Source organism: Capsicum annuum, chromosome 1 (genome assembly GCF_002878395.1).
Source record: "Capsicum annuum cultivar UCD-10X-F1 chromosome 1, UCD10Xv1.1, whole genome shotgun sequence".
NCBI classification, from domain to species: domain Eukaryota; kingdom Viridiplantae; phylum Streptophyta; class Magnoliopsida; order Solanales; family Solanaceae; genus Capsicum; species Capsicum annuum.
In genome coordinates this window covers 27672320-27694672 of record NC_061111.1, presented here as the reverse complement: position 1 = coordinate 27694672, position 22353 = coordinate 27672320, and the positions used below count along the sequence as shown (strand labels likewise).

At 30.4% G+C, this 22353-nt stretch overlaps 1 protein-coding gene and 1 long non-coding RNA gene across 2 annotated transcripts; both read left to right on the top strand.

The window, feature by feature from the left end:
* Nucleotides 1–9211: 9211 nt before the first annotated feature.
* Nucleotides 9212–10168, top strand: LOC107870717. Its single transcript, XM_047410297.1, has 3 exons — nt 9212–9594; nt 9672–10016; nt 10111–10168. Exons 1-3 carry the CDS (start codon nt 9212–9214, stop codon nt 10166–10168), a joined length of 786 nt encoding a protein of 261 aa, XP_047266253.1.
* A 2165-nt stretch (nt 10169–12333) lies between these two features.
* Nucleotides 12334–13924, top strand: LOC124886730. Its single transcript, XR_007044007.1, has 2 exons — nt 12334–12721; nt 13472–13924. It is a non-coding gene; the product is annotated as an uncharacterized LOC124886730 (long non-coding RNA).
* Nucleotides 13925–22353: the final 8429 nt, after the last annotated feature.

Below are 22353 nucleotides of genomic sequence, written 5' to 3'. Positions count from 1 at the left end.
CGTCCTAGTTCCCTGGTTATTTTGCTCACGTACAATAGATTGTACTTGTATTCAGGGATATGAAACACATTAATAATCAGGCTTCTAGCATTGACATTTCCCCATTGGGAAGAAACACCTTCTTTGGTTCTTTAAACTACGTTATAGACTCTTTTAACAGCATATCCAACCTGGATACCATATGATTGGTAGCTTCAGTGTCAATTATCCAGATTTCACTATCTTCAGACACAAATACAAACTTACCTCCACAATAAACTGTACTAGTCTCATCTCCAGTCTTGTCAGTAGAACCTTGCTGCAACATCATTAGAATTTGATCATATTAATCTTTCGTAAATGTACAACCCTTTAGCAATTCCTCAACAGATTTCTTTGACTTTTTAATAGTTTTGAGATTTTATGTCTATTGTGCATTCTTAACCTGACTATCTTGATTGTTCCATCCTATACTTGGACCTACAACACTCATTGCATATATGAAATTGGCTTAAGCCTTCTGTATTTTTTGCTCAAGACTAGATACATGTTCATAGGTAACAATGTGAGCACTACTATATATTCTAGCTCCCACCTTCTTTTTGGACTTAAAATTAGCTGGAAACCCTACTATCTTATAGCAAGATTCTTTGTTATGACTTTTACATTTGCAGTAATCACACACAAGACCAACATTACTCGTCTTAAACTTCTAATTTGCAGTGCAACCACCTCCAACTTCATTAAAATGATTACCAGCTCTGGAATTTAAAATAATTGCATCCAAATTATTTGATGTCATAATATTCATACCTAAATCACCAGTAGTTGACACTACAAACTTCTGTGCCTTATTGCCAACAAGCATTGCATAAGCTTGATTAATATTGGGCAAAAGGTTCATTAATAAGATCTGACTTTTAGCCTGATGGTACATCTCATTTAGATCCATTAGAAACTGATATAATTTTTGTCTATCTATATGTGCTACAAACCCTTTAGATTTCTCACAATCACAAGTAGAAGGAGGCATAAGGGCCTCAACTTCATCCCAAAGATTTCTTAGTTTATTATAATATGCAGACACAGATGTAATACCTTGCATCAAGGTACTAATTTATTTGTGTAGGCTATAGATTCTTGACCCATCCAAATGATCAAATCTTTCTTTGAGATCATTTTATGTAGTACAATCATTTGAAGAAAAAACAATACCACTCAACAAACTCTTAAAACCAAAATTTATTAGCCAAAACAAGACAATAGTAATGATCCTCTCTCATTGCCCCCATAAATCTTCTCTAAATGTATTTCATCATGAAAGTGCCATCTATCAAAACTAATCTTGTTTCTACCAAGAAGATCAAGTTTAATTGATCTACTCCACAATGCATATTTTTTCAATCCCAAGCAATTAAAAGAAAATTATACCAAGACTACTAACATCAGTCGGGCCTAAGAAGAGAGGGTGATTATAGTTAATACCTTGTTCTGGTGTAGGAATTGCCAAATTAACAACATTTTGAGAGGACAAACCAGAAAACTGATCATTCTGCATATTCTTTCTATTTCCTTGTTCATTTGCTATATTGACACTTTAACAAATCACAGAAATTCTTTATGAATTTTTCATTCCGCGAAAGCTAAATCACCAGTCCAAACATAAGACTCAGAAATTTTAGATGAAAATGTTGATTCTCAGAAATCAACTACAATTGCACTTTAGAAAAATAAGAACGAATCACCTATTCGAATGTTGTCCTGAGACTTGATACATATATTATGCTCAATAAAAACACCAATTCGTAGAATTTGTGTAATAACTCTAGCCTAATTGATCGAGCTCTGATACCATGAAGGTTTTTTTCTCAAGAAGCAAGAAACTATAAACTTAATAATGAAGAGAAGAAGAGAGTAAAGAAAATCTTCAGAATTTTTCTTATTGATTAAAGTAGTGAATAAATGTACATATAGCATTTATACACTGTAGCTTTCAAAAGTTAGTTATAACTACTTAATTGATTTTTGAAAGAAGTGTTAACTGCATTTATGAAATGACTGATCTGGCCATAGTCTTAACCAACTAGGGTCACATTCTTCCACATCAACATGTACAAGGGCGGATCTTGGGTGATTGATGGAGGTTCTCGAAAACTCAGTAACTTTCGTGTCGATCCTTTATTTATATTGAGAAATATAGTACATAACTTGCTAAAATTTTATAGGCCTCGTGGTTGTGGGTTCTAACCAAGTAAACCACTATATTTGATTTTTCTATTTGCTCAAGGAATCCACAAACTTTAAATTCTAGATCCGTCTCTGAACATGTATCTTAACACCAAGCCTCAACCATCTTGAATTTTCAGTTTATTATTAAGCACAAAAGTTCATCTAATACTTTTTGTTTCTTTTGGTCCTTTTTTGTTGAACATCCGGATATATAATTGTAGAAAGTGGCAATGTCAAAAATTATTTCAATTGTATTTTCTGATTGTCAAAGTGGAGAAATAGCGTATCTTTCCATGGACTTCATTTCATTCCTCGGAGAATAGCTAATTTTTCATGAACTGCTTAGATTAGATTTGTGTTGATGGGGATTAAACTAAAAATATCAGTTCGTTGAGGAAGATGAACTGCTGCAATGTATAAATATTGTATAGATTGTGTTTATGTATGTATATACATCATTGATACATAGTTATAAATCTTATATATATCGATTATATATCATTTATATAATATCGATATAGCACAGAACTATCTATACAATATCGATATATTATATAAACATTATATAAACATGTGACAATTTTGTTTCAATTTTTTTTCGTCACTTGTAGATGTAAGAAGACCAATAAAATATCCACTTAGACTAGCCCACTTTGTATATCCATCCTATTCACTTAACAGACCTCTAGTTCTGATTTGGGGCAAGAAAAGAGTGAGAGAGTAGTCATATATGAAGAACTAGGTGGTTTTGTCTGTGCTAGCCACAAGCCGATTATTGATACTTAAAAATTATAAGATATGTATAATTTTATCATTTATAATTAAATATATAAATATTATTTTATATATTTTATTTAGATCAATGAAATTCATATATATAAAAATATTTTAAATTGTTAATTATTATGATTTATAATAATTTTAATGTAATTTTTAAATATAATATCGAATTAAAAAGGAAGTACATAATTTACTGATATAAGAATATTTTAAATTGTTAATTATTTATAATACCTTTGTTAATTATGGTGATTTATAATACTTTTTATGTAATTTTTAAATGTATAATGAATTAAAAAGGAAAATAAAATAAATAATTAATACGGAAAATATTACTAAATTTTTGAAGTGGTATATAGGAATAATAATAATAAATTAGAAATAATAAAGAAAACTACGATTGAAGAAAATAAAGCAGGCATATCGATCATGAGTTACCTGCTTTAGCAAGTTTAGCGTGACTTAGAATATAAGAGAAAAAGGAAACATAATAAACCACTATACATAAACTACCCCTGAACTTGTCTGATTTTTTCAAAAAGACACCTAAATTATACTTCCGACCTATTACCCACGAAACTTACTTAAACCGTTGTAAATGCATTATTTTGATAAAAAAAAAAAAAATTACCTTTGTGTGTAGACACGCATAGGAGGTACGTGAATTGCTTAAAAGTTGACCCTTTTAACCAATTAAAAACTGCCAAGTGTAATTTATTTGTCAATTAACTTAAAATTCACCCTCAAGCCAATAGAAAATTGTCATGTGGCATTAACTAGTTGTCTTCTCCATTTGTTCAACAACTTCTTAGTTTTTATTTTTGTACAACATCTCCTCTTTTGAACCAAAAAGTTGTTTTAACATTCGATTTTTACACCTTATATTACTACAATCAAGCATTAAACATATTTATTAACAATGATAAAATGATAAAAACACAATACAAGACTATTTAAAATTATTTTTTTCATTGGCTTACTTTCCCTTTTCTTTAGTTTCAAATTGGATATACATTTTCATTTTGGGCAATTTTTTAATTTAAATTGTTCCTTTCATATGTTTAAATCGTAAGGTGAAAGAATCTTTTGGATAAATTACACGACACTCAAAAAAAATTCAAATGACAATTGGATGACAAATTACGATAATTTGGAAGTTGCTACAATGGTAGCCGACGAAGCAGTGGACTTATCGAATTGGTGATTTCGTGTAAATTAGTGTTGGAAAAGTTTTATCTTGAATTGAAAAATGATAAAGAGATTAAAAAGGGTAAAAAAAAAGATGGTATGTTAGCCATCATTTTTTCCGGGGAGAAGGTATTTTCCGACGATAAACCCAATATGAAAAATTAATTTTTTGTGGGAAAAGATGCTAATGTAGGCACAAGGATCAGTAAAATTGCTTTCAATTCCACTGTTGAAATAGTAATCCAAGATACCAACTTGTTATCGATGGAATCACATCCTTTTCATCTCCACAGCTATAACTTCTTCGTGGTTGGAACTAGTGTTGAAAACTTTGACCCTAAAAAAGATCCTGCAAAATACAATTTGATCAATTCTATTAAAAGAAATATTGTTGGTGTTCGTACTGGCGGTTGTTGCAAGAAATTTAATAGGAAATGTGAAGAAGAAAGGAAGAAAATAAATAAAGAAAAAGATTAAAATTCATTGACACGTGTCAAATGCTGATTGGCATGTGATATACACATTTATTGGTGTAACTGGTGTTGGCTGAAAAGGAGGTTATTTACAACGGTTTAAGTAAGATTCGTGGGGTAATAGGTCGGAAGTATAGTTTAGGTTTCTTTTTGAAAAAGTTGAACAAGTTCAAGGGATACTTTATGTATTTTCTCAAAATTAATTAGCCAAAAATTTGAAAATTAGGATTTTAGCTTAATGATATTTCCATCCATATCTACTCATGTATGTGTTTGGGATGGATGAACACAACTTTTTAAAAAATATTATTGTCTTCTGAAACTTATGGTTAAGGGTGGCAATATTTTGATTTAAACCGAAAAAACTGAAAAATCAAATCGACATTTAATTTTGGTTTTGGTTTTTTCATTTTTTTGGATTGGATTCGGTTTGTAATTTTAAAATTTTGATTTTTTGGTTCGGTTTTTATTTTTATTTTTTAAATTCGGTTAAATCGAAAAACCAAAAATTTATAAATAAATAATATATATATATATATATATATATATATATATATATATATAATATTTAGTAATTTACATTCACAATTAACATTTAACAGCAAATTCGCATACGCCGTAGGCTGTTTATGGATTGTTTTAGTGACTCAAATATTTTATGGACTATTTTGGAGACTTTGGACTGTTTTATGGACTATTTATGCAGAAAGTATGTTGTTTCATGGACTATTTTTATGAGTTTTGTGTTGTTTTGTAGACTATTTATGCAAGGTTATTTTATATGTAATGATTAATGACGTTATGTATTTCATTTCGTTTCATCCATGTTGAGTTATTTATAGTTATTTATATTTGAGAATGAAAAACAGGTTTGAAAAAAATATTTTTTCTAAAAAAACCATCAATTTAAAATGCTCAATTATGAAAAAGAGAGGCTAACTACTTTAATATTTCAAACCGAAATAAAAATCCGAAATAACCGAATCGAATTTGTAAAAACCAAACCAAATCGAATTTATTTCGGTTTGGTTACATATCATTTTTATCAATCCGAAAATCGATAAACCGAACCGATATTAAACAATCAGACCGAACCGATCGAACGCCCACCCCTACTTATGGTCCAGCACGTTTATGTGACTAAATAATTCTATTAAGGTAAAATAAAATTTTAAATTAATTTTCTAATAAATTTTTTTGACGAAGGGTCATATAAATTGAGACAAAGTAAGTATTCTCTCTTTCAACTTTTAATTTATATGACATATTGTTATTGAATTAATTTCAAAAAAAATAAATGATGTTTGTATATATTTAGTTACAATTTAACTTTAAATTTTTTATTTTATTCCTAATGAGATAATTTGTTAATATATTTATAATTTACTTTAAGCCACAAAATATAAATTTTTCCATATTATTTCTAAAAATTTTCCATTTTATTTCTAAAAGTACATATTGATTTCTGCATATACGCCTAAATTGATCAATAATATCATAATCTGATATAAAGAAAATGATAACCGAAATTGTAGCGAAGACGGGTGAGTGATAAGAAACGTATTAATAAGTCAAGAAAATTTAAAGTGGGTACTGCAAGTCTTTGTCAGGTTCGTACGTAAGCTATTAAAAAAAAAGTGAAAATTACAGCAGGAAAAAAAGCCTTTTTTTTCCATGGTCGAAAATAGACACGAAAAAGGAAGGTATAGAAAAATAGACTACTCTCAAGAAAATCATTTTTCCCCTAAGTGGAGTTGATAAAAGGTGAGTGAGAAATTAGTTGATTGGATTGTAACTTCCAAGACTAAATGCTTTTCTTTGCTTTTTATTTGGTATTCGATATATATATGAGAACTCAATTAATTCAAATTTTTATTGAGTAAGACTCATTTGAGAGAAATATTTTCTATCAAAGATTTTTTTTATATTTAACACTCAAACAAAATACCTTTGATTAAAAAAAGGAGCAACCCATAAATCCACCACTGCATTAAATCCTTTAGTAGTAGAAAATAATTTTCTTACATCCTTGTATTATGTCCGTTTTGTAATGTGGATACTCCTATTTACATGTTTTTCATCTGGACCCTTGAATCCATTAAAATAACAACATTTTAAACCCTTTGACCTTTGACCAGGCCTATGTGGCATTAAAATGGCTGACTAGGACGAGGTGCGTGCAGGCACGCGCCTAGGGTACGAGTGAGGGTCAATTTTTGATCAATTTTATATTAAAATAATTAAAAAATTAAAAATAATATCAAAATTAACAAAAATTAAAAAATAGCCTTTTTTCCCTCCATCATTTTTAATTTTAAAATATTTTTAAAAATTTAAAAGTAATAAATTTTAAAATTAAAAATAAAAAAAAAACTTCCCCAACCCCCCCCTCCGTCCAGCCACACCCCCCCCCCCCCCCCCCCCCCGCCCCCCCCCCCCCATCCATCCACCCCCACCCCAACCCCACCCCTCACCCCCGTCCAGCCCTCCTCCCTCGTCCAGCCATCCCACCCCACCCTTCACCCCGTCCAGCCATAGCTGCCATGGCCATCACCATTAACGTCCCCCACCCCCCATAACTCTCTTTGTCTCTCTTCGTCCTCCCACCCCACAGCCATGGTCAGGGGCGGATCCATCTTGGTTCACGTGGATTCATATGAACCCACTTCGTCTAAAAATTACACTGTATATATGTGTATATATAATCAGTATAATAGTATATATTTAAATTTGAACCCATTGTAAACAAGTAAAGGCGCCAGTTCAGTGGTAGCGAGTCCAATTCTCCATTTGGCGTCGCGAGTTTGAACCCTAATAGCAGCAACCTTTTCTTAAAACTTTTCAGCATTAGTAATACAACGACCTTAGCAAAAAATAAAAAGAAAATAAGGCACAAACCACCGTCCAGTTTAGTGGAAGTGGCATCAATTCATGAAACCCATGACGCGAGTTTGATTCCCAAAGAAGCAGCCCTTTTTTTAAAACGTTTAAGCAACAAACTTAGTGAAAAAAAAAAGGGTAAAGCAGCAGTCAAGCCCAAAGGGAAAGGGTAATAGGTTTTCATGATTTCACATTTCACTCACTCAACACTGTTATCGCCTCTATCTACTTAGAACTCTTAAAAGAACTCTTTCTACTTAGAATTGAAGAAAATCACAATTAATTTTCTCTTCAATTTCTTCTTTACAATTTTTCAAAATTCAAATACGAACAATAACTCTTACTTTTCTACTGAGACGTTTAATTCGGCAATACAGGTTCTAAATTCAATAAAGATATATTTAGCTTTGGTATCATCAAAGTTGGCGCAATCAAGTTCATTCACTCAAAATACTCCTCGCGTGGAAGAGAACTTGAATCAATTAGAAGAAAATCATCATTCTGCTAAAAAACAAAAACAAGGAGTAAACTTTGATTCTTTACGGGCAGATCCAAAAGAAAGAAAATCTATTTGGGAATATCATCTGAATGATCGTGATGAGATTAGGCGAACATATATTCAAAGAGGTCCTCATCAACCTCGAGTTCGCGAATTTCCTCAAAGAGATATTTCTGGATTAAAACGTCATTTTAATCGTAAATGGTATAAAACATATCATGATTGGTTGGAGTATAGTGAAATTGAAGATGCCGCTTATGTTTATGTTGTTATTTATTTCAAGATGAAAGCATTCATCAACGTGGAGGCGAAGCATTTTCAAGTATAGGATTCAGAAGTTGGCATAAAAAGAAAAGACTAGATATGCATGTTGGAGGCCCAAACAGTGATCACAATCAAGAAAAGAAAAAGTGTGAAGATCTAATGCGACAAGAACAATCAATTCAAGCAGCATTTGTGAAGCCATCCAATCAAACCAATCTTGAAAACAGAATTCGTTTACAAGCTTCTGTTGATGTGGTGAGACTTCTTTTGAATCAAGGATTGACATTCCGTGGACACCGTGAAGATGAATCATCATTGAATAAAGGTAACTTTCTTGAAATTCTTTTATGGTATGCAAGTCGGTGTGATAGAATTAGAGATTTTGTGTTGAAAAAGGCTCCAAAAAATAATCAATTGACTTCTCATAAATTCAAAAGGATATTGTCACTGCATGTAAACTTGAAACAATTAAAGCTATTGTAGAGGATCTAAACGGTGATTATTTCTCATTGTTAGTAGATGAATCTTGTGATGTGTCATGTAAGGAGGAAATGGCAATTGTTTTGCGATATGTTGATGGTGGGAGATCTGTTGTGGAACGATTTATAGGGATTGTCCATGTTCATGATACCAGTGCTTTATGTTTTAAAAAAGCAGTTGTTAAATATCTTTCTCAATATTCTTTGAGTTTATCTTGTATACGAGGGCAATGCTATGATGAAGCAAGCAATATGCAAGGGTATCTAAGTGGACTTAAAGTTTTGATTCAACAAAAAAGTAGATCATCTCATGCAATTCATTGTTTGCTCATCAACTTCAGTTGACTCTCATTGGTGTATCTAAAAAATGTCTTCAAGTTGGAGAACATGTATTGTTGATTTCCAATGTATTAAATATAGTAGGAGGTTTTTTTAAACGAATGGATGAACTTCGACAAGCTCAAGCAGAAAAAGTTCAAGAGGCGCTAGATATGGGCGAGATTGAAACTGGTAAGGGCTTGAATCATGAACTTGATCTTGCTAGAGCTACTAATACCCATTGGAGTTCACACTATAAATCATTTAAGAACTTTATTAGTATGTTCAGTTCTATTACTGATTTCCTTGATACTATTGTTGTTGATTCTGAATCTGTTGAAGAAAAAGCTAGGGCAACAGGATATCTCAGAACTTGTCAAACGTTTGAGGTTGCTTTCATATTGCACGTAATGAGAGATATTTTAGCAATCACAAATGAGTTTAATGAATCCTTACAGAAGAAAAAAAATAAGATATTGCAAATGTTGTTCTACTTGTTAAAGTGGTAAAAAAATGATTGCAAGATTTACGGGATGAAAGATGGGATCCACTTATAAAAAATGTGTCTGCATTTTGTGTCAGGTATGATATTTTGATACCCAATTTTGATGAGTTCTATGTTCATTTTGGAAGATCTCGACGAAGATTTGCTAATTATAGTATTTCACACCACTATCGTGTGGAAGTATTTTTTAAAATTATTGATTGCCAACTTCAAGAACTCAATGATCGTTTTAATGAGGTGAGAACAAATTTTCTTATTGGGGTTGCTTGCTTGAATCCTGTTGACTCATTTGCTAGTTTGGACATAAATAAAATGTTGAGAATGGCTGAATTATATCCTGATAATTTTGATGAAAATATAATGGTTACTCTCAAGAATCAGCTACAAACTTATATTATTGATGTTCGTGATGTTGATGAAAGGTTTCTAATCTAAAAGGACTTGGTGAACTTTCCGAGGAGCTAGCTAAGACAAAAAAAATACTTTAATTATCCTTTTGTGTTTTGTCTTGTAAAGTTTGCATTGCTTCTGCCAGTTGCCACTGCTACAGTTGAAAGAGCCTTCTCGGCAATGAAGTTGATCAAGAGTAAATTGAGAAATCGAATGGATATTGATTTCATGAGCAGTTTTATGGTTCCTTATGTAGAAAAAAATATATATTTAATACTGTTTTTGATGAAAGTATTATGAATAGGTTTCAAGAAATGAAAACTCGTAGAATAGTATTGTAATAATATGTTTTAGTTAATTAAACTTTATTTTGTTTCATTTGTTGCGTATTTAATTTTTATATATTGAACCCACTTGGTGAAAAGTCTGGGTCCGCCCCTGGCCATGACCATCACCATTAACATGTAAATACATCTCTCTTCGTCTTCTTTTTCTTCATCATCATATATGGAATTTCTGAAAAGGGTCATTGCTGTGTTTTTTTTTTGGTCAAGGTCTTTGCTGTGGTTGATATTGTTGTTGTTGTTCATTGTAAAAAAAAAAAAATTATTGTTGTTTTACTTTTTAAATTTTTTTTATTCACTTTCTCAATTTAAATTTTTTATTTTGTTTAGGATTAATTTTGTAACTTTTACAAATTGTTAAAGATATTTAAATAAAAATTGAAAATTCATTATGCTTGTGTATGTGAATTTATAGTTAAAATTTTAAATTAATTGGTGAGAAATTTCAGTTATTCAGAATAAATTTGACGTTTAATTAACTTTATTGTGTTTGTATATTAGAATTTATAGTTAAAAATTTAAATTGATTTAAATTAAAAATTTATTGTGTTTGTGGATTAGAATTTCTACAATTTATAAAAAGAATTTATTTAATTAAATTTATTTTAATATTTAATTTCTTATGTAGCATTTTAAAAATGACATAAACTTTAATGTAATACTTAAAAATGATGTGGCGGCTGATGTGGCAACAGACGTGGACATTAGATTTAATGTAATACTCAAAAGTGACGTGGCAGCTGACGTGGGGCGGTTGTGTAACACACACCGTCAGAGAGATTTAAAATATTATTGTTTAATGAGTTCAAGGGTCCAGATGACAAACATATAAGTAGAAATAGCTACATTACAAAATAGACATAATACAAGGATCCACCGAACCATTTTGCCTTTTCTTAAATTCTTCTGAAGTTTTCAATTTATTTCCCTCCTTTACTTTTTGTCCTTTTTTTGTTTTTTCTCCCTCTTTTTTTTTTTTACTGTAAATTGACTTGCCATTTATTTTATTTTATTTTATTTTATTACATTCCCTTTGTTGATGCTCAACCAAATTTCAGCTTGATTTCTGACAATTGCTTCCCTGATTGAAAATTTCGATGTACGTATTTTAGAAAATTACTCGCTTCGTTTTATTTAATTTAATTTTTATATTAAAAATAAATATTTTAATTTATTTAGTCATTTTAACAATTTAAAATACTTTGTGAAATAAAAAATACTTTTTATTTCCTACAAATTTGATCAAACATGCTAGAGTTCAAATTATAGGAACAAAAGTTGAGTGAAATGCCGTTTTCCTTATTAATCTCGCACTATGTGAACTTGAAAAAATTTCAAATACATTTCCAATATTGAATAATTCTCCACTTGTGAAATGAGATTACATTATCGGCGGAACTTGTTTAAAGCCAATTTTTTGACTGAAAATTATATTATTACTCATATATGATTGAAATTTACACACACATATATATATATACTAATCAGGTATACTTGCGTTGTACGTGTGTTTCATGTCAAACCATCAATTTTATATATATATATATATATATATATATATATATATATATATATATATATATATATATATAAAATATTAAAAGTGTGAAGATTCATAGAAAAGTTATTTGAACTTTTTGCCTTTCATTAAAAGACTCATCTTTAAACAAAATCGTCTTTTCGCCTTTTTCTTAATTATTATTTTTTTTTTATAATATTGACTCCTAAAATATAATGAATTAGGAAGAATTTTGATCAATTAAAAACTCCTAAAATTATCAATTTAAATTTGACTATTTTTGATAAAGTATAACCAACAATAGAAGTACGTTAGTTATTTTTGACAAAGAGGAATTTTGATTAATTTAGAACTAAAATTTACTTATTTGAATTTGTCTATTTTTGGCAAAGTATAAATAATAATAGGACTAGATGTACCTGAATTAATTTTGGCAAATTACACCGTATAACTATATAAGGAGTCCTTGCTTTTTTTATTTTTATTTTTTCGTAGTCCTAGCTAACGTGAATTATTTGTGGCAAAATACACAATATAAGGAGAACTAGATTTTTTATTTTTATTAATTTTTCTTTAAGTAGGAGTCCTGGCTTAAAACTACGTTTTATTTCCATATTACCCTAGAATTCTTTTTTTTGTCGTAAATCTATAGATTGTGTGTACATTTTTTCTTCCTACGAGTGTTTATAATATGTATTTTTGTGTGAATTTCGTGGGGCTGTTCTGAGGTTATTGAGGTTTAAAGCTGATTGATGTGTTTACATTGGTTACAGGTCCAAGGAGAAGAAAATGTCTCACAGGAAGTTCGAGCATCCAAGACATGAATTTTTGGGATTTCTCCCCAGGAAGCGTGCTGCCAGACACAGGGGAAAGGGTATGACTACATTCTTTTTCACATTACAAAAGGTTTTTAAAAAAAATAAAAATTCTGAATCTGATGTCTATTTTAGCACTGACAAATAATTACTGATTGTTAGGCTTTAGTTTATGTTTAGTGATGATGTAAATATTGCAATACATTGGTAAATTGATCACCGATTGTTAAGACTTTTTGTTAAAAATATTCTGAATCTAATATTTATTCTGGCATTGACACATTGACTATTCATTATTAAGCTTCAATTATGACTAATGGTGATGTAAATATTACAATCCTCGGATTATTGCGTGTTTAAAATTATCAGCTCGGACAATTTTTTCCTCACCGATAAAAATGTGTCATCTATTTTCTATTTGGTGATTAGTTATACTTGATTAATTCTCATGATTAATATAATGAATTTTTGCAACCATATGCTAAGAGAGCTCTTAAAGCAATTTCCTCATTAAAATCATTATGCATTTTCGGTCATATTGAACTGTTGAAAACATTTTTTTTTTGTGGAAAATAGAGATTCATTCTTGTTGTATTAAAGAGAATCCATAGTTCATAACTATGAATATGAACAAATTTTTTTGAATCATCACCAAAAATCGTTGTTCTATCCCATCCATTGTCATTTGGTGAACTGCTGGCATTCGTAATTCCTATATCTGTGGTCTACCCTCTGAAATATAAACACAAAGAAGTAAAACATACAATATTATGTTAAAGATGTTCATTTCAATCTTTCTCATACTATAGCAGTGAAGTCATTCCCAAAGAATGACCAAAGCAAGCCTTGCAAGCTCACTGCATTCCTTGGGTACAAGGCTGGAATGACTCACATCGTGAGAGAAGTTGAAAACCCTCAATGGGATGCTTATGATGTTAGAGATGCTTGACAACTCATTAGTGCAATGAAAAGGTGCCAAATAGATGATGATTACCTTCAAGGAGGATCGAGGGGACCTCAAAGGTCAAAGGAGTGCGAGACGGGACTAAAAAGTCCAATGGAGGTGACACATGCCCCATCTGCTCTAAAGAAGCGCCCAACCTGCTCCACACCTGCTTGAGAAGTGCTCAAACAGATGCCAAAGCAGGCTGCCATACTTTCTTGTTGCAAATGGAATTCTTCCTTTATTTGCTTTCAATTTCATTCTTTGGGATTCTAATGTTCATTGAATTCCCAAAATCTATAAAATATTCACTTCTATTTATTTATTTATTTATTTATTTATTTATTTAATTATTTCGTGATTACATTTTATTTACTACTCTCTTCGTTTCGTTTAGTTGACTCTCTTTCTAAAAATATTTGTTTCAATTTAGTTGTCCTTTGATGAAATCAAGAGGATTTTATTATGTTCTTCCAATACTACCCTTAACATTAAATGACTAAATAAAGTGTATTTCATCAAATTTATATTTTTAAAGTATAATTAATTAGGCTAATTTGATAAAATAAACCCCTAGTTAATATTTTCTTAATGGGTGAGTCAAGTCAATAGAGGTCAACTAATATGAAACGAGGGAGTAATAAAGTTTATTTCAATGTTTACATGTTCATACTTTATTTTAAAAAAAATGTGTCAAACTTCTCATTTAAATGAGTACACGGAATTTATGTGCAATATATATTTTGATTACTTCGTGGCTTGAGGGCCAGACATACAAAAATTAACTTCCACATACAAAGACTAAACATTACATTAATATATATATCTATAATCTAAATATTTCATTTGGTGTGAGGTATAAGTAATCCAAGGGATAAGTTATCCCGGGATAAAATAAAAGATCACTTAAATTCCTTGTTTGGTTGGAGGGATTAATCCATGGTGGGATAACTTATCCCACCATTTTTTCCATAGTGATGGGATAACTTATCCCATATACATGGTGGGATAAGTTATCCTGGTATTATTTATACCGGGATAACAATTTCCCAACTAAACAACCCACGTGAAGCCTCTTAAAAAAGTTATTTGAACTTTTTGCCCTTCATTAAAATATTCCTCAATAGACAAAATCGTCTTTTCACTATTTTTTAAAATAATTATTATTAAATTATTATTCAAATATTTAGAATATAAAAAAAAATAAAAATAAGGAAGAATCTCATACCAAAAAGGAGTTAAATGCAATGTTAAAATTTTTCGTTAGCAACTTTTTAGGAAAAACACTATTTATGGAAAAGGAAAAAGTTAAAGAACCAAAATTTATATATATAAAAAAACGTATGGCATGTTTTTACGGAAAACCCTATTCATGGAAAGGAAACCAAAATTTATATATATCAAAAAAACGTATGGCATGTTTTTAAGGAAAAACCTATTTATGAAAAGGAAAAAAGTTAAGAACCAAATTTTATATATATATATATGTTTTTAAGGAAAAACATGTTCTTTGTTTTATTGCTTTTTAGGATATATACTACATGTTAGATTTTGATTTTGGTTTTTTTTTTTTTTATATCATCCTATGATGTTCTATGTGTAGCTTTGTTTCGTCGTTTTGAGAATTTTATTTTATGTATTTCACTATTTATCTTTTGTTTTTGTGTCAGGTTTTGTGAAAAACTATGATGTTGTTAGCTCTTGATAGATGACTTGCAAATGTCTTTCATCACAATTTTCAGGTTGTCATCTTCTATCTTAACATAATCTTTTTTGTTGTTGTTAATTTGTTAAAAGTAGTTGTAAACTAAAAACTCTTGCTTTATATTTCTAAAGAAATTGAGTTAATAAAGGACTCCTTTCAACTCATTATCAGGTAAATTAGGTTCAAGCAGAAAACAAATTCATAGGATATTTTGTTTTTTTTATAGAACTCAGTGACTATATATGTGTTGTAAGTGCACAATAATTTTTTTTTATTTACGTTTTGTACTATTTACAATAAGTTTTGTGCTTCTCGTTTTTTCTCTTTGTTTTTAGGTCAACTTATTTCTCATGTGGTGTTGCTTTGTTACAAGTTTCAACTTTTTGTCGACTTCGAGTTACGTAAAATCACCACGTTAAGATGTTATTTTAATTATGAAGGAATTCTCATAACATCAAAAGGATCAACTTGTTTATGCAACGAGATGATTTGTACAAACTCTTAGAACTTAACCTCAATCGCTTCACCTGAGGTTAGATTTTTGAAGTTAAAGACATATTGTTGTGCGAAAGAGCAAAGGTAATCCATAACTTATTAATAGAGGAGGCCTGTTACTATCTGTTGTCTTTGTTACTATTTGTTATTTCTTGTACTTCTGTTACTTCATTTTCAGGATTGCTTTATGGACCAAGAGAATTGAAATTCAAAAAGTAAAATACTACAGATATGAAGAAGATAAAAATTAGGAATTGAGGACCCCAAGTCCCTAACCTTATATAGTTGTAATTGTTGCAATATCTTTTTTTTATTAAAATTGAAATAGTCAAAATTTAATCGTATATCTATTTTGACATAATGTTTGAATTACATAAAGTAATCAAAGCATATAAAAAAAATTTATTAAATTATTTAAAATCAAACATGTTGTGAATTTTGCTGGATTTGAGATACATTATTTTTCATTATCTTATATGATATATCATTTAAATAGTCATAATACTTATTTTAACATCAATACTATTTTTAGATATTCTTATTCGTTTTTGGTATAATTTTATTGATTGATGTGAGATACATGTGCAACGCACGTATTCTAAACTAGTATGTATATATATATATATATATATATATATATGAAACACCAATTGACTAAAAATTTAAGATAGACAGTTTTATGCATCAAAGCATGCCCGAAGTATCGGTATGTTGATCGTCTACTACGAGGTGAACTACCACATAATGGATAATAACAAAAATAATATATAGTAATATGATTAAACTAACTGTTACACAAAATATTCTCAAAACTTGATCGAACATTCATCTACCATCTGCAAACTACAATAAAATAATACGATACTTGAGATATTAGAATAAGGCGATTAAACCGTAACCTTTGTAAAAAAGTTCCTCAAAGTCCGACAGAACGTTCATCTACCACCTGTATGACACAACAATCGAGATCTCAAAATAATACCATTAAACCTAACCGTAACACAAAAAATTCTTCAAAGATGTGATGAAACATCCATCTACAATATAAACTTGAATAGAATAGAAACTACAACAAAATAATTGATAATTGAAATATTAGAACAATACAATTAAGTCTGATCTTTCGTGATTATTTGAAAACATCTTTAAAGCTCATCGAAAAAATAGTTATAAAAATATTAGTTCCACCAAAATTTACCTTGTAAATGTTTTTATATTATTATAGAAAGAAAGAGTCCTCAATTTATAAAAGTCCAAACTATCGTCCAAAAAGATTAACTAAATATGAAAGTTTTTCAATCGGCGTGCACTCATAAAATTTTTCTAATAATAATATAATATAAAAATAATAAATATTCCAAAGACAGCAGAAGTCCTGCACGTCAGAACAATAATATACTATTAATATTTTTTATTATGTCAAAAAAAAAAAAGTAGAGGCCTAATACAACCAAATTTTGAAGAAAAAAAATCATCGTGCTTTGTTTTTTTTTTCTTGTTTTAAATTATAAAAAAAAAGGATGCTATTAAATTTATTATATCAAAATCAATCTTATTTTCCTTTCTTTTCTACTTATTTCGTATTTAAGAATCCTTTCTCAAGTATAGGAGAAAAAACATCCATCAATAATAAATTTTCATATATTTTTTCTTATCATATATTTTAGGATTCCTTTATTTATTATAAATATAATGATATAATAATTATAGGAAATAAGTGAAAAGATAATTTTGTTTATTGTGGAGACTTTTAATGAAGGATAAAAAGTTCAAATCACTTTTTCAAGATCTTCACACTTTTGATATATTATAGATATAGATATAGATATATATGACATCAAATCTCTTTTAGCGACTTTCTGTGTTATATTTAAGCTCCTTAGTAAAAATGTTGACTCTGATTTTATTGAGTGTATTATTGTTATTATATTTCTGAGTATTGCTGATTAAAAAGAGATTACTTGATATAGAAAATAAACTATTCTCTTCGTTTTAAAAAGAATAACCTAATTTGATTTGAAACGAATTTTTAAAAAATAAATAGACTTTTGAATTTGTGGTCCTAAATTAAAATTATGTCAAATATATTAAAACATCTTTTAATTTTTTGGTCTTAAAAATACCATATAAAAAGTTTAAATTAAAATATTATTAAAAAAATAACTCTTTTTAAAGTATATTAAAAAATAAATTATTTTTTTGAAATGAAGCAGCGGATTATGAGCAAAGTTACTTGAGGCTTTGGACTGTAGGTGACAAAAGAGTTTTAAAATAAGATGTACGTGACACAAGTCTTAATTATTGAGTGGAGGTGACAATTACTTTATTATAGATTAAGAAAGTTGAGGAAGTTTGAAAATAACCCACAAGTTTTTTAATTTATACTTTGATCCAAATGTTAATTAATATAATAGGAGGGGGGGGGGGGGGGGGGGGGAGACGTGTTTCTCTCTCTTCTTATCCATTGTTGTTTTTCCTCTCTTCACGATTGTTGTTGTTCATTGTTGCTGCTGCTTTATTCATCATCTCCTGCTTCATTATCATCATCTTCATCTTCTTCTTGTCGACTATTGTTATTGTTGTTATTACCGCTACTGCTGCTATCTGACCAATTTTTTAGGTCAAATTTTATTTTCTACATCACTTTTCACTTTGGCATTACTTCATATGTGACTTTGGTAAGTAAAATTATAATTTTTGTTCGACTTTGTCATCTGGGTACACAGTTACTGCTGTTTTTCCAACAATGGATAGAACTCAATCATAATCCAACATAAGTGCCCACAATTTAAACAGGTCACTCATCTGATGCATCAGATGATTAATCTGTTGTAACAGAAGATTTATCTGTTGCAACAGACTAGTTATATATTGCATCAGACTGATTATCTGTTGCATCAGACTAATTATATATTTCATCAGACTGATTATCTGTTGCATCAGACTGATTATCTATTTCATCAGACTTCTTATCTGTTGCAACAGATGATTAATCTATTTGGAACAACACAAATCAGCACCTGCTATAAACCCAACAGATAACCAATGTGTTTCAACTCTTGTTATTGCTACTGAATTCAAAATTATTCTTTACATCCAATCGTCGACATGTTTGTTGAGAAGATAATAGACAGAATGAAAATTAAATATTTCCTTCGTCTCACATAACCCGTCCTTATCTGTTACGACAGATGATTAATCTGTTTGGAACAACACAAATCAGCCCCTGCCACAAACCCAATAGATAACCATTATGTTTTAACTCTTGCTATTGCTACTGGATTCAAAATTATTTCTTACGTTCAATCGTCGACATGTTTGTTGAGAATATAATAGACAGAACGGAAATTAAATACTCCCTTCGTCTCAAATTACCTGTCCCAAATTTTCTAATTTGATTTCTCATTTTACTTATTGTTTTTCATTAATCAATAAGAGATAAAAAATATTTCATGTTTTACCCTTTGCATTAATCACTTTTTCTTCAAATTAAAATGTAAACATCATTTAATAGGGGTATTATGGTAAACTAGGCATGTTATTAATTATTTTTCTTAATTAATGTGTCATCTCAATTTGGGATGGGTTAATTTGAGACGGAGGGAGTATGAATTAAAACGTCAAAGCCGTGCAACAGACTAGTTATCTGTTGAAACAGATTGCGTATCTGTTGCAACATATGAGTAATCTATTTAGAACAACATAAATCAACCCCTGCCACAAACCCAACATATAAATCTTAAATCTTGTTATTGCTACTAGATTCAAAATTATGTCTTACGTCTAATCGTCAACATGTTTGTTGAGAAGACAATAGACAAAATGAAAATGTAATATGAATTAAAACGTAAAAGTTGATCAAACATAATTTTTTTATTAAACTAAAACAAATAAAAATACATATACATAGACTTAAAAAGAAAGAAACAAAATAATCTAATTATTATTATTATTGTTATTATTATCATTTTCATCATTATTATTATTATCGCAGCCAATCTTCGACTAGTAGAAGCAACAGGTAGAAGATATGTTGGGAGATATTAAATAGGTCTTCAAACAGATTTCCCATCCGTTCCAACTGATGGGTTATTCGTTGGAGATTTTTTTTTGTAATGTGGCATATAATAATTTATTGAATTACCTTTTTTTTTAAAAAGATTATGCAGACATCAAATGCAATGTATTTTTTATTTTTCTATTGTTTGTAGTTAAAAGATGTCTCCCAAAAGAAAAGAAACTGAAAGTGGATCAACTTCTGACCACCCAACAAAAATGGCTAGAGTACAGATAGATTCGGAGGAACTTCCTGAACAATCTCAGTCAGGGAAAAATGAAGCTGAGGAAAGTGATAACTCCTGCTCACCAATGGAGCATGAATTAATATCGAAATCCCAACATTATTCTGTCAAAATCATTAGTATCGATAGGTTTTGAGTTGCAATGCCGATGGATAACCCTGACGAAGTAACTGGTGATCTTGTACTTAAATGTCAGTTGGGAAAATGTTTTGATGAATTTAGGAGTATTATGAAGAATAAAACATAGATGGACTTTTTAACAAGAGCTGCTTTGCATACTTTCTTGAGCTGCCTGCAGACCGCACTCTCCATTTCCTAATGAACATGGTATATGGTCTTCTCAAGCGCAGGATCAAATACGTGGAGGATGATAAAGTTTCGAGGGAGGGGGAGGGGGCAAAAAGATGGATGAAACCTGGATCAACTACTGTGACATGCTAGTTTATTTAGGATTGAAAGAGTTTGCCATAGTGACGAGCTTAAGATGTGATCGTCCAGAAAAACCTCTCATCAAGGAAACACCCCACAAAGGGTCCAAGAAATGCAAAGAAAAAAAATAGATTGTTGGGCATTGTTGGACGTAGTAGCTACAAAATGGATGATTTGATGGGAGATCTCAAGAATAAAAATATACCAAAGCACTATAGGGATAAATTATGCTTAGTTTGATTTGTCTATTCCATTTTATTGGCAAAAGACGCCAGAAAAGTCATAGAAGATGATTTGTTGGCGCTTGCTAAAGATTTTAAAAAATTTAACGATTATCCCTGGAGATATGACAGCTACTACTTGACTGTCGAATATTTACCGTAAAGCTATCCCCAAAGATGACCACATTATACGGCTTTCCTTGGGCTTTCATGGTAAAATTGATCACTATTTTTACTCATCCATTAATTTATATTAAATATAGTTCTTATGACTTTTTTTTGCTTGCTTCCTATTTATATTTTTTAGGCTTGAGAATATGAAGTCATTCCTCCCCTCCGAAAGCAGTTCAAAGTTTACTCGGATGATGTTTCTCATCCAAGGATCCTTAGGTAGTTGGCTGCAAATGGCAGTAAAAATATTAAGGAGGTTGCTGATCTCTTTAACCCTCCGAATGATGTAGTACGCCTTATTTCAACTAAAATAATTTGCCTCAAAGAAATATATTGAAACAGATGTGCCATCTATTTCGACAGATGGGTCATCTATTGTAATAAATTACCTTTCAACTGCAACTGGTGCAACAGATGGGTAATCTATTATGATAGATGATCTATATTTCAAAATAGAGTAACCATATGTTGCTCTGATTCTCTGAACACGACTCAATAGATTACCCAGCTACTGCAAATTATTCAATAGATAGGTAATCTGATGTAATATATTGTCAATCTATTGCGATATAATGATCAGCTGTTAAGGCAACTATATCTTCTGTTGCATAAGTTGGTTGTGTTAACATGTAACCCAACTTACTGCATATTATATAATTTAGACGCCTCTTCTTTTTTTATAGGTTGTTTATCCTTGGATTGTGCCTACTGTTGATGAGTTAAGGATGACTTCTTTTCTCTACTGTTGATGAGTTGAGGATGACTTCTTTTCTTACTCTAGATCTTGTTGATACAAAAGAAGACCCAATGGTGGAGTTAATAAAGAAGGAATTGGCTGGAGCAATATCCATAAGAAGAGAAATTAGGCAAGGTCAACCTAATGTTGAAGCTCTTCATGACCAACCTACTACAGCAGATCCGGGTGCTTCTTCTGGGGGTGTTGCTGATGGAGTTGTTGATGATGGTGGCAGCTATCCTGATGTTGGTGCTGCAATAAGTCGTGATTATGAGCATGTTGGTGGTCAGAAAAAAATAAATACGTTTGAAAATACCCCTTGCATAATTCCCTCTCACCCCTACACCGGTCCTTCCACCCTTACAATGGTCCCTCTCACCCCTCTTCACCCTCATGTTCTCATTGCAAATACAAAGTATGCAAGGACAGAGAGGATAAACTCCTTGAAAAACTAGAGGATATTACTGAAGTTGTCAAGGAGTTAAAATCTAAGAGGGGTGTCTTACCATCCAAGAAGGTGAGAGAGACATACACTCCTATAGTGGCGGTTAAGAGAAAGACAAGAAATATTAGACAAATACTCCCCATTCTGAAAACAGCAAAAATTGCAACTCCTTCCGCTCCAAGAGTTATTGAAGTTAAGGGTCCGCTGAAGAAAGTGGACTTATACGCGACACTTGGCGATGAGGA